At 44.5% G+C, this 13,392-nt stretch overlaps 1 protein-coding gene across 1 annotated transcript in view; it reads right to left on the reverse strand.

Moving 5' to 3' along the window:
- LOC122921922 (cholesterol 24-hydroxylase-like) overlaps window positions 1-13,392 on the reverse strand; it is a 74,559-nt gene that overhangs the window by 29,616 nt on the left and 31,551 nt on the right. The window contains exons 3-11 of the mRNA XM_044272249.1: window positions 11,479-11,560; window positions 9,876-9,949; window positions 7,791-7,877; window positions 6,840-6,978; window positions 6,646-6,759; window positions 6,361-6,517; window positions 4,025-4,087; window positions 3,474-3,546; window positions 2,163-2,247 (exon numbers count right to left, since the gene is read on the reverse strand). Of these exons, the coding sequence (XP_044128184.1) occupies window positions 2,163-2,247; window positions 3,474-3,546; window positions 4,025-4,087; window positions 6,361-6,517; window positions 6,646-6,759; window positions 6,840-6,978; window positions 7,791-7,877; window positions 9,876-9,949; window positions 11,479-11,560 (874 nt within the window). The remainder of the gene's footprint in view (window positions 1-2,162; window positions 2,248-3,473; window positions 3,547-4,024; window positions 4,088-6,360; window positions 6,518-6,645; window positions 6,760-6,839; window positions 6,979-7,790; window positions 7,878-9,875; window positions 9,950-11,478; window positions 11,561-13,392) is intronic.

The raw sequence follows: 13,392 nt of genomic DNA on the forward strand, positions 1-13,392 counted from the left end.
TGTCCGCTGTAATTTGAGGGCATTTACCTCCAAATCAGGTGAACGGTGCAGGAATTACAGCAGTTTGCATATGTGCCTCCCACTTGTTAAGGGTCCCATGGCCAGGTGTGTGTTATTACCTCTCTATCCCAATTACAATGAGCAGATACAAGGTCCGGAGGTCATTTCCAGTCTGCTATTTGCATTTGGAATCTGTTGCTGTCAACTCTCAACATGAGATCCAAAGAGCTGTCACTATCAGTGAAGCCATCATTAGGCTGAAAAACACCACAAACCTATCAGAGAGATAGCAAAAACATTAGGCGCGGCCAAAACAACTGTTTGGAACATTCTTAAAAAGAAGGAACGCACCGGTGAGCTCAGCAACACCAAAAGATCCCAAAGACCACGGAAAACAGCTGTGGTGGATGACCGAAGAATTCTTTCCCTGGTGAAGAAAACGCCCTTCACAACAGTTGGCCAGATCAAGAACACTCTCCAGGAAGTAGGTGTATGTGTGTCAAAGTCACCAATCAGGAGAAGACTTCACCAGAGTGAATACAGAGGGTTCACCACAAGATGTAAACCATTGGTGAGCCTCAAAAACAGGAAGGCCAGATTAGATGTTGCCAAACGACATCTAGAAAAGCCTTCACAGTTCTGGAACAACATCCTATGGACAGATGAGGCCAAGATCAACTTGTACCAGAGTGATGGGAAGAGAAGAGTATGGAGAAGGAAAGGAACTGCTCATGATCCTAAGCATGCCACCTCATCAGTGAAGCATGGTGGTGGTAGTGTCATGGCGTGGGCATGTATGGCTGCCAACGGAACTGGTTCTCTTGTATTTATTGATGATGTGACTGCTGACAAAAGCAGCAGGATGAATTCTGAAGTGTTTCGGACAATATTATCTGCTCATATTCAGCCAAATGCTTCAGAACTCATTGGACGGCGCTTCACAGCGCAGATGGACAATGACCCAAAGCATACTGCAAAAGCAACCAAAGAGTTTAAGGGAAAGAAGTGGAATGTTATGCAATGGCCGAGTCAATCACCGGACCTGAATCCGATTGAGCATTTCACTTGCTGAAGACAAAACTGAAGGGAAAATGCCCCAAGAACGAGCAGGAACTGAAGACAGTTGCAGTAGAGGCCGGGCAGAGCATCACCAGGGATGGAACCCAGCGTCTGGTGATGTCTATGCGTTCCAGACTTCAGGCTGTAATTGACTACAAAGGATTTGCAACCAAGTATTAAAAAGTGAAAGTTTGATTTATGATTATTATTCTGTCCCATTACTTTTGGTCCCTTAACAAGTGGGAGGCACATATGCAAACTGCTGTAATTCCTGCACCGTTCACCTGATTTGGGTGTAAATGCCCTCAAATTACAGCTGACAGTCTGCAGGTAAAGCACGTCTTGTTCATTTAATTTCAAATCCATTGTGGTGGTGTATAGAGTCCAAAATGTTAGAATTGTGGCGATGTCCCAATATTTATGGACCTGACTATGTATTTTGCGCTCTGCTAAACACGGATCCACTGAATACGGATGATGTCTGTGTTGCATCCGTGTTTTTTGAGGACCCATTGACTTCAAAGGGTCAGTAGACTGCATTTTGTGGCCAAGAATAAGATATGTTCTACGTTTTGCAGAACAGACATACAGATTCAGAAAGCGCATGGATCATGGAATATATTACGCCAAAAATCCACATAAATGTATTTCACACTGGGTGAAGGACGTGGACGATATTTCGGTGGCAGAATGGAAATATATCATGGAGACTAATGCATTAGATCAATGTACAGAACATGTGGCACCTGAATGAAGGTGATATACGCGAGGGAATGGGCGTAGATGTATTGTAGGTCTGTTGGGAAGATTTGGTGGGTCAGTTATATTTGGTGTGTCCTCCCTACCAGAAGAGGAATGTTGTGTAATGATACAATTACTGTTATATATTGTATACTGAATTTACTGATTCTTTTTTTGTTATGCATAATAAATTATAATTAAAACCTTCTGGAAATGTATAACACGTGGATGAATTTCTACATTATTATTATTATTTATTATTAAAGCTCCATTCATTCCACAGCGCTGTACATATGATTTTCTGACATACTTCTGGTTAGGTCTTCCATGGCCGCCCCCCTGCCTCCCTGAGCCGCTGTTACCTGAGTCATATATGTAAGGTTTGATATATCTTCAAAGCTGATATCCTTTTTAAAGCCAATGACATCATCAATCTCCTGCCGCAATCTGAAAGATACGTGCAATAATAACAATACTAGAGCACCTCTGTGGGGCCATAGTGTATATACATATCTAACAATATATTATTCCATTCACTTCTGTAGTATTCACATGAACAGGCAGAGCCATCCCATAGAAGTGAATGGGAACTCCAGACGTTTGTATTTCTTTCTGCATTTCAAAAGGAAGCCTGTCTTCATACCCGTCACCACCAAAACTATATAAACCAATTGGCATAAGAGTTCAAGGCCTGGGACCAAATGTTTACCTGTCGGCTGATCAGATCGGTTATGCATCTGCAAAAATTATTATTATATGTACAGTAAATAGGGGGGAAGGAGGGGGGGGGGGGTGCGGCCAACATTATCCAAACTGCAAGAAAGATAATCAGCACAAGTAATGTATGTACACAGTGACTCCATGAGCAGAATAGTGAGTGCAGCTCTGCAGTATAATACAGGATGTAACTCAGGATCAGTACAGGATAAGTAATGTATGTACACAGTGACTGCACCAGCAGAATAGTGAGTGCAGCTCTGCAGTATAATACAGGATGTAACTCACTGTGTACATACATTACATTACTGATCCTGAGTTACATCCTGTATTATACTCCAGAGCTGCACTCACTATTCTGCTGGTGCAGTCACTGTGTACATACATTACTTATCCTGTACTGATCCTGAGTTACATCCTGTATTATACTCCAGAGCTGCACTCACTATTCTGCTGGTGCAGTCACTGTATACATTACATTACTTATCCTGTACTGATCCTGAGTTACATCATGTATTATACTCCAGAGCTGCACTCACTATTCTGCTGGTGGAGTCACTGTGTACATACATTACTTATCCTGTACTGATCCTGAGTTACACCCTGTATTATACTCCAGAGCTGCACTCACTATTTTGCTGGTGCAGTCACTGTATACATTACATTACTTATCCTGTACTGATCCTGAGTTACATCCTGTATTATACTCCAGAGCTGCACTCACTATTCTGCTGGTGGAGCCACTGTGTACATACATTACATTACTTATCCTGTACTGATCCTGAGTTACATCCTGTATTATACTCCAGAGCTGCACTCACTATTCTGCTGGTGCAGTCACTGTGTACATACATTACTGATGCCATATCATTCTCCAGACCATTACGCGGCCATTATTGTGAACATATCGCTACGCTCTGCTCTCGTGCTGCTGCAGGGCCCTGTGCGCACCTCACCTCTGTGTGATCTCCGGTTGTCTCGTCAGTTCCATCATTGTAAATGACAGCTGATTGGCCGTGGTCTCTTGTCCTGTGTATGAAACACAAAAACGGTCTACAGAACTATTTCTTACAGCCTTGGTTTATATTGCAGCTCTATTTTTTTTTATTTAAACAGATCAAACATTAAAGTGTGGAAACATTTCGTAATATATATTTTAGAGGGTGAAGTTTTGCTTTTCATCAGTGACATAATCCATTTTTTTACTGCAGCCACCAGTAGGGGGCGCTGACAGTATGTAGATTTATAGAACTTCCATAGATCTCAATGATGAATCAAACCTCAGGGGTCTGTGTCCCACTAAATATTTTTTCTTTTTTTTTTTTCTTTTATAGGAAGCGAAATTAACGAGCAGCGCGGCTTTCATTTTCAAACTAGACTTGGGCCAACAGCTGTAATCCTATTGGTGCAAATATAAAGCGCATTGTGACCCATCCCCTCACATCTAGGCTACCGTGCAGTCCCCTAAGGCCCCCCTGGTTGGAAAATGAAGACGTCCTCTACTTACCAGCTATAAAGAATGTGATGAAATTGTCCAGCATGATCTCGTCATCCAACCCGTCCTCCTGCTCTGAAAGCACAAGACAAAAGAACAGACCGGGCCGTCTATAAAATGTACATGGAGATCCGCACTCCTGCTGGTTCAGCGGCTGCACAGAACTTGCTCTGGGGATTTGCATTCTGGGAAATGTCATCTTCGGGGAACCTGCACACGGCGCCGAATGAATGAATTCTGCACCAAAGCCGCACATAAATCCACAGTTTTGATGCATTTTTATGCATTTTTTTGTGCAGTTTTTAATGCAGGTTTTCTGTTTATGTTAACAACCCATTGAAGTCTATGGAGAAAACCACAATATATAAGGTGTGAAATCGCACAAATGACATGCATGCTTTAAAATCTGCAGCGCAGGTCAATTTCTGCACATACATGATATTTGGAAAATCTCACTCACTTTTCTGTATTACGCGCGGATTCCCGTGCAGAAAAACCGCAGCTTAATACAGTACCAGCAAAGTGGATAACTGACAGATCTCGTGTACACTATGCTTATTTTGGAAGTACAGAATTTGACCTGCCGTGCGGATTTAAAAAAATGCGCAGCATGTCAATTGTAGATATAGCGATTTTCACCATAGACTTCAATGGGTTTCTTAAAGGGGTATTCTGGGATTTTAATACTGATGACCTATCCACAGGCTAGGACATCAATATCAGATGGGGGGGGGATCCAACACTCGGCACCCCCCTAAAGAGAAGGCCGCTCTCCGTGCCAGCGCAACCTTCCTTTCATTGTTTACCTGCTGTCGACGTCGCAGCTGTGAGCAGTGCAGATACAAGAAGCCGTCCCATTCACTTCTGTAGGACGGCTCTGCAGTACACACTTGAATAGGAAGGAGCCGTCCCATAGAAGTCAATAGAACGGCTTCTTGTAATTACACCTGCTTTCCGCTGCGTGAGCAAGTGTAAGGTCATCAATATTGAAATCCCAGAAAACCCCTTTAACATAAAAAGAAAATCTACATATAAAAATGCTTAAAAACTGCACCAAAATGGATATAAATAGTGGGGAATAATGTGCATTTTTGGGTTTAGATTTCATACAGATTTTCTGCATATAAAGCCTTAGGCCTCTTTCACATGGGCGTTCCGGGAAAATGTGCAGGTGCGTTGAGGAAACGCACGCGATTTTTCCACGTGAGTGCAAAACATTGTAATGCGTTTTGCACTTGCGTGAGAAAAATCGCGCATGTTTGGTGTTCTGTAGATTGTATTTGCCCTTATAACATGGTTATAAGGGAAAATTATAGCATTCTGAATACAGAATGGATAGTAAAATAGCGCTGGAGGGGTTAAAAATTAAATAAATAAAAAATGTAACTCACCTTAATCCACTTGTTCGCGTAGCCGGCATCTCCTTCTGTCTTCATCTTCGCTCTGTGCAGTAGCAGGACCTGTGGTGACGTCACTCCGGTCATCACATGGTCCATCACCATGGTAAAAGATCATGTGATGACTGGAGTGACGTCACCACAGGTCCTGTTGCTACACAAAGCTAAGAAGAAGACAGAAGGAGATGCCGGCTGCGCGATCAAGTGGACTAAGGTGAGTTAAATTTTTATTTTATTTTTAACCCCTCCAGTGCTATTTTACTATGTATTCTGTATTCAGAATGCTATTATTTTCCCTTATAACCATGTTATAAGGGAAAATAATAATGATCGGGTCCCCATTCCGATTGTCTCCTAGCAACCGTGCGTGAAAATCGCACCGCATCCGCACTTGCTTGCGATTTTCACGCAACCCCATTCATTTCTATGGGGCCTGCGTTACGTGAAAAACGCAGAATATAGAACATGCTGCGATTTTCACGCAACGCACAAGTGATGCGTGAAAATCCCCGCTCATGTGAACAGCCCCATAGAAATGAATGGGTCGGGATTCAGTGCGGGTGCAATGCGTTCACCTCACGCATCGCATCCGCGCGGAATACTCGCCCGTGTGAAAGGGGCCTTAGGGTGGATTCACACGCTGCAGACTTGTTGTAACTGAATGGTGCCGTTTCCACAACAAATGGGGTCGTCCCGCAAATAATATTCTACAGTTTTCAAACCAGCACCTGGATCTGAATTCTTTTGTAACTGCCAGTAATTAAAAATTTTGTATAGCCACTGAGTTAATCAATAAAATCTATCTGTATAGCGCCACCTGCTGTTTGTTTTTTTCTCCTGAGTTGTGATAGGGATAGGTCATCAATATAAATTACCGGATAACCCCTTTATCGGTAGATTAGGCTTAAATGCCCAACTCTGACTTGAGCCATCATCTCAGCATGGTCACACCTGCACACTTCAGGATCTTGGTCAGTATGTCTTTGGGAAGTTCCTCTCCATCCAACATTGCTTTCTTCCTCCGCATGATGCATTCTCGGCCAGTTTTCCGCAGGAGGTCTGCACTTTCTTGGACTTGACGGATGAAAGACCAGTGCCGGGGCATGTACTACACACGATGGACATGAGATACATTACAGCAGTTACTGACTACGAGATCCAGCGGCAGGACAATGGTCAGGTATCACATGATGAGAGACCGGTCTTAAAGAGTCCGTCTGTAGATGGCGCACTCACCTCCATAAATGGGTCAGTCATATATTGTGCCATCCCTTTAAGAACCATGGAGATTGCATTCGGAAAAGCGGTTTGGTTTCCTTCCACCAAGCCCAAATCCATTCCAAACGCGACCTACAGGAGACAAGAGGGGGGTCTGGTGACACTTGGCTGTCTGCCCTGTCCACGCTGCAGGCTCCACATTTTAAGCTCACCTTTGTGATGACGTCCAGTGTGACACAGTTGATGACGGCATGGAGACTCACTTGCTGTTTGCCATCTGCTTTCTCTGCCAACTGCTCCATTAACTGCTCGGCCTTTTCATTGAACACCCCGACCATCTGCATGAGGTACCTGTGAGGGACTGGCATCAGACTGGAGTTGGCCGACGACAGGTTCAGATACAATGTGGGGGGGGGGGGGGGGTTTATATCAAATGCTCCACATCTATCTCACAACATGGACTGAGCCCACCATAGAAAAAAGACCCCGTATATGCCGGAAATAAATGGAGCATCAGTTTCTCAGGAAGCGATTCTATCCGGCCATATTATTCAGTGTCATGGCCTAACCGCAGGTTTAACTAACCCAAACTCTCAGCATCATAGGGATCGGAAAATCAACAGTCAATCTGCCAGTATAATATACAGATTTCTTTATTACGAGTCCACTGCATCCCCCGCTAATGATTAAAGGTGGGCAGTGTGCACAAACATAGCGCCTGTCAATAAGGGCAAAGTGTGGGATGATGAATAGGTGTATGGTAGCCTATCCATTCACTAGAGATCAGCGGTGACATCACTGAGAATGCAGCCTATCCATTCACTAGAGAGCAGCGGTGACATCACTGAGAATGCAGCCTATCCATTCACTAGAGAGCAGCGGTGACATCACTAAGAATGCAGCCTATCCATTCACTAGAGATCAGCGGTGACATCACTGAGAATGCAGCCTATCCATTCACTAGAGAGCAGCGGGAACATCACTGAGAATGCAGCCTATCCATTCACTAGAGAGCAGCGGTGACATCACTGAGAATGCAGCCTATCCATTCACTAGAGAGCAGCGGTGACATCACTGAGAACACCGCCTATCCATTCACGAGAGATCACTGAGAATGCCATACATCTCATCTAACTGTTCCCTTATAACAAAATGTTCCTTACATGTGGCTAAATGCTGGATCCATGATGCGCCGCTGTTTATACCAGTGATTGTGGTCTGGATCAGTCAGTAAGCCTTTCCCCAGGAATCTGCAGAGAAGAAAGAATACATATATTTTCATCTGGGAAGTGCATCTGTCAGCAGTTTTGTACCTATGACACTGGCTGACCTGTTACATGTGCGCTTGGCAGCTGAAGGCATCTGTGTTGGTCCCATGTTCATATGTGGCCGCATTGCTGAGAAATATGATGTTTTATTATATGCAAATTTGCCTCTTGGAGCAACGGGGGCGTTGCCGTTACACCTGGAGGCTCTGCTCTCTCTGATGCACCTTCTGCACTTTGATTGACAGGACCAGGTGTGATCATATTTACACTGCCCTGGCCGGTCACTCAAAGTACAGGGAACAAAGCAGTTGCAGAGAGAGCAGAGCCTTTAGGTGTAATGGTAACCCCCCGTTGCTCCTAGAGGCTCATTTCCATATATTACAACCACATTTTTCTCAGCAATGCGGGCACATAGGAACATGGGACCAACACAGATGCCTTCGGCTGCCAAGCGCACATGTAACAGGTCAGCCAGTGTCATAGGTACAAAGCTGCTGACCTTTAAATTCAGGTACAATGCGAAGGTCTGATAGAGTGTCTGTAGTGGTATGCTGGAGCAGTCCCAGTCTTGCCTTTTCCGCCTCTGTGGTACACACTGGCGTAACTATAGGAGTCGCAGCGGTCGCAGTTGCAACCGGGCCCCTTAGCCCCCCCTTGCCAGTGGTGCTGTATATTTCCCTTTATAAGATGCACTGCATCTTATAAAGGTAATACTAGTGAGCGCTTCCATAACGAAAGCTCTCACTAGTCTGCGGGGGGGGGGGGGGGGGGGAGAAGCGCTGTACAGTACTTACCCCTCCTCCTGCTCGTTCCTTCCAGCGGCCCGCACTGCTATGTCCTGGTTGCCTGCAGCATCCGGACGTAAATAGCGCTCTCTGACCTGACGCTGCAGGAGGTCAGGTGACTGCAGCGCGGGACCTGAGAAAAGAGGAGAGCCCAGGAGACAGCCTGACCGCAAGAGGAGCGGCACAGCAGGAGAGGGGAGTTTGTTTATTTATTATATAGTCTGATCTGAGGTTTGATATGGGGGTCTGAAGGGTCTGATTGGGGGTCTAGAGGTCTAATAGGGGTCAGATATGGGAGTTTGGAGGTCAAATGGGGGTCTGGAGGTCTGGTCTGAGGTCTAATGGGGATCGTATCTGAGGTCTGATATTGGGGCGGGGTCTGACATTGAGGTCTAATGGGGGTCTGATATGGGGTCTGACAGAGGTCTAAAGGGGGGTCTGGTCTGAGATGGGGGGTCTCGACTGGGGTTTAATATGGGGGTCTAATCTGAAAGGTAAGGGGGTATTTTTTTGTACTGGCACACTATCTGTGTGGTGCCAGTATTTTCAGGGGGACTACTTCTACAGTATAGTATGGGGGGGGGGGCAGAATGGGGTGTTGAGAAGGTGAGGAGGAGGATGGAAAAGTAGGAAAGTAAGATGTCTGTTTATTAAACTCTGCAGAGACGAGGCGCGGCTGAAAGAAGTCACCATGGCGGTCTGGTCTGAGAGGAGAAGAAGAGAAAAGAGAATATCTACATCAGAGGAGACATCACTGGATGGAAGAGGCACATATGTGGGGCTGCATTACCCTGTATGTTCTGTAGCGCTGTATGTAATGTTTTCCAAGTATGTCTTTAAAAGGGGTTGTCCACTTTATTTTTTAGGATAGGTCATCAGTAGTAAAAAGAGTACAACCCCTTTAACAGTAGGACTGGAGGGAATGGGTTAGGTTGACAATTTGGCATGGGGGGGGGGGGGTGTTTAAATTTTTGCCTCAGGCACCAGAACGGCTAGGTGCACCCCTGCCCCTTTCCATAAAGCACTGAAGGAAGGTGGCGGTGGGGGGCCCAAGCTGAACTCCTGCACCAGGGCCCTTGAGCCTTTAGCTACGCCCCTGGTGGTCCAGTATGATTTTCACCACAGATGCAGAGACCCCTGGCTGCATTTCTCCCCTGTAGCCGGTCATGTAGTGTGCGCTCTTGTATGTACGCACCTCCTGCCAAACAGATAAAACAGGCGGTTGTAGGCATATGGATCCTTCGGGTACTTGGGCGACATCATGAATTCCTGTGAGAAGTACAATGCCAACAATTTTAATCAATATATTAATTTGATTCTTTTTTTCCTCCTCTGTGGCCCACCACGACTAATCTGTACTATTGTGGGCAGTTGCTCCGTTTTTTGCCGACAACTCCCAAGACCTCTTGCGTGTGCTCTATAGGTCTTTCACTTCCCCCTGCTCCACATTTCCATTAGTCGGCCTCCTCCACCCTCTGGCCACTGGAAATATAGTCCCCAGGAATTAACCGGTAAGACTCCTTCCTATATTGGAAATATAGTCCCCAGAAAGTTCTCTAGTCAATCTACTCCCCCTTTTGGCAACTGAACATATAGGGGGTCATTTTAGACGCCGGTCTTAATAACCCCTGTGCTGGTGAAGGATCCGCCGAAGTTATCAAGAGGCGCCGGCCTCTACAGAACATTAGCGCATCCAGCGCCAGTCTAAATGTAAGACGGCTTAAAACAGGCATAGAAAATGATAAATGAGACAGACCATCTTGCCTGTCCCCTTCTCTGCCCCCTTTTATAGACCTGGTGCGAGCGGGGAAAATTGACAGGTTATGGCGCAAATAACCTTTGAGCCACAATCTGCGACAGATATATACGCCAGGAAAGTGCCGTACATCTGATAGTAAATGACCCCCATAATCCCCAGCAATTTCCCAGTAAGGCTCCTTCCTACACCGGCAGCTGTATTTACAGCTCACAGTAAGATTTCTGGTTAGTCTCCTTCCCCCTCTGGCCACTGAAAATATAGTCTACAGTAAATTCTCCAGTCAGTCTCCTCCTTGCTCAGTAATCTGTTTTATAAACACCGACTTGTCTTTCTTCATTCTTACTCTGGGCAGCGCCAACAATCTGTTGCTACCCAGAAACTGTTGGCAAGCTGCTGCTGCTGGCAGATTATTATTATTAGGATTAGAGATTAGCGAATGTCCGCCTATTAAATTTCGTTCACACTTCGTTTGTTGGTTAAAGGTGAATTGCGCTATGTATTCCGTTACCACGGACCGTAACGCAATTCTACGACGGAATGCCTTTAGAGGTATTCCGTTACTCATTCCGTCATAATAGAAGTCTATGGGCTTCAAAACGGATCCGTCCCGTTTCTGTTACGCAGGGGAGGACTCATTCACTCAGGACGCATTCAGTCATAGAATTGCGTTATGGTCCGTGGTAACCGAATCCATAACGCAATTCACCTTTAACCAACAAACAAAGTGTGAACGAATTTCAAAATATGAAATTTGCTCATCTCTAACTAGGATTATTATTATTATATTTTTTTTGTCATCTCTGAATACATGAATGCCATAAGGACGTGACATTAACATTTACCCAAATAGTCTCATCACCATATCAATTTCTCATATCTCCAATTCACACAATAGTATATCACAAGAACGCAAGATCAGTAAATGGCAGCTGACCTGCTTGATGACTGTTTCCAGGTAGCAAATGATCAATGTATGTACATTTATACAGTATATTTTTCTATATCTTGGTTATCCTGCTGACAACCCCCTTCTCCTTACCTTGACAGCCTCCGGACTCGTCGGGCACAGGACTACATGATGCAGCATGTTTATTTTGTAAACTGGGCCATATTCTTCCGCCCTAGATAAAAACCCAAAGTCGCATTAAGAGGCGAGTCCATTCACATACCCCCCCCCTGCTGTGACTGGGCCATTCCAGCAGATAGACAATACATGCTTGTGAAAGGTATTTCATAAGGGCTCTTTCAGTTTCATGCAAGAAGAAAGGATAATGATCACTCTGCGACTTTCTAATAGACTTTGTGACCTAATCCCTGTCAGTGAATGGAAACATTACCCATGAGAACTAATACGATTAAACAATACAAACAGATCGGCTCTCCAACCACTGCGAACAGAACAATATATAGGTAGACCAAAAACAAATATCTCAGCGATCACGATAACATACAAAACTGATATAGGCAAAACACAGTGGAATGCAAAAGTTTAGGCACCCCTATCCAACATTACTGTTACTGTGAACAGTTAAGCAAGCAGAAGATGAGATGATCTCCGGAAGGCGGAAGACACTTTTCAACATTTTAAGCAATATTAGTGTATTACTTTGGTTTTGTACAATTTTGGAGTGAGAAAAGGAACATGGAAAAGTATGGGAACCCAAGGAGATTTGTGCACTCTTTGACCGAGGTTTTAGTCATCGTTAGGAAAGGCCAGGTGATGCAAATTTCAAAACTTTATAAATAACTAGACTCCTCTAGGCCTGTCCCAAAAATACAAAAGCCATAGGTTTTTCTAAGCAGCTACCTAATACTCTGAAAATGAAAATGGTTGAGGCCTACAAAGCAGGAGAAGGCTATAAGAAGATATCATGGCATTTTTAGGTTGCTGTTTCCTCAGTTCGAAATGTAATTTAGAAATGGCAGTTAACAAGAACAGTGGAGGTCAAGAGAAGGTCTGAAAGACCAAGAAAAATTTCAGACAGCTGCTCGTAGGATTGCTAAAGGCAAATCAGAACCCCTCCTTGACTGCAAAAGACCTTCAGGAAGATTTAGCAGACTCTGGAGTTGTGGTATATTGTTCTACTGTTCAGCGACACCTGCACAAATATGGCCTTCATGGAAGAGTCATTAGAAGAAAACCTCTCCTGCGTCCTCACCACAAAATTCAGTGCCAGAAGTTTGCAAAAGAACATCTAAAAACAGGAAACAAGACCTGTGGACCGATGAGGTTAAAATAGAACATAACTGTAAAAAAAAGCTGAAGTTGAAGAGAGGATAGCCTCTACAAATGGATAATGATCCTAAACACACCTCAAAATCCACAACAGACGACCTCAGAAGGCACAAGCTGAAGATTTTACCATGGTCCTCACAGTCCCCTGATCTCAACATCACTGAAAATATGTGGATAGACCTCAAAAGAGCAGTGCATGCAAGACGGCCCAGAAGTCTCACAGAACTGGAAGTTGTGCAAGGCAAGGAAGAATGGATGAAAATCCCTCAAACAAAATTGAAAGACTCTTGGCTGATACAAAAAATGTTTACAAGTTGTGATACTTGCCAACCACACAGGGTGCCCAAAGTTTCGCTTCGGGCCCTTTTCCTTTTTTTTTTTTATGTAAAAGAGGAAAATCAAAAATTGTTTTTGCTTAAAATACAGTGAGTGTGTCATCTTTAATTCCATGCCTTTTGGAGATCATTTCATCTTCAACTTGCTTAAAGGGAACCTGTCATCAACGTTATGCTGATCTCACTAAAGGGCAGCATACAATAGTGACAGAAATGCTGATTTTAGCGGTGTGTCACTCATGAGCTAGAGAACCAGCATAATAATCATTGCAGCCCAGGCCTTGAGAAGAGTCACTGCCACCTGAGAAGAGTCCTGGTTATTCATAGTCTCCCGCTCTCTCTCCCATCTGCTGATGATTGGCAGTTCTCTCCTAGAGAGAAA

This window comes from Bufo gargarizans, chromosome 11, assembly GCF_014858855.1.
Source record: "Bufo gargarizans isolate SCDJY-AF-19 chromosome 11, ASM1485885v1, whole genome shotgun sequence".
NCBI lineage: Eukaryota > Metazoa > Chordata > Amphibia > Anura > Bufonidae > Bufo > Bufo gargarizans.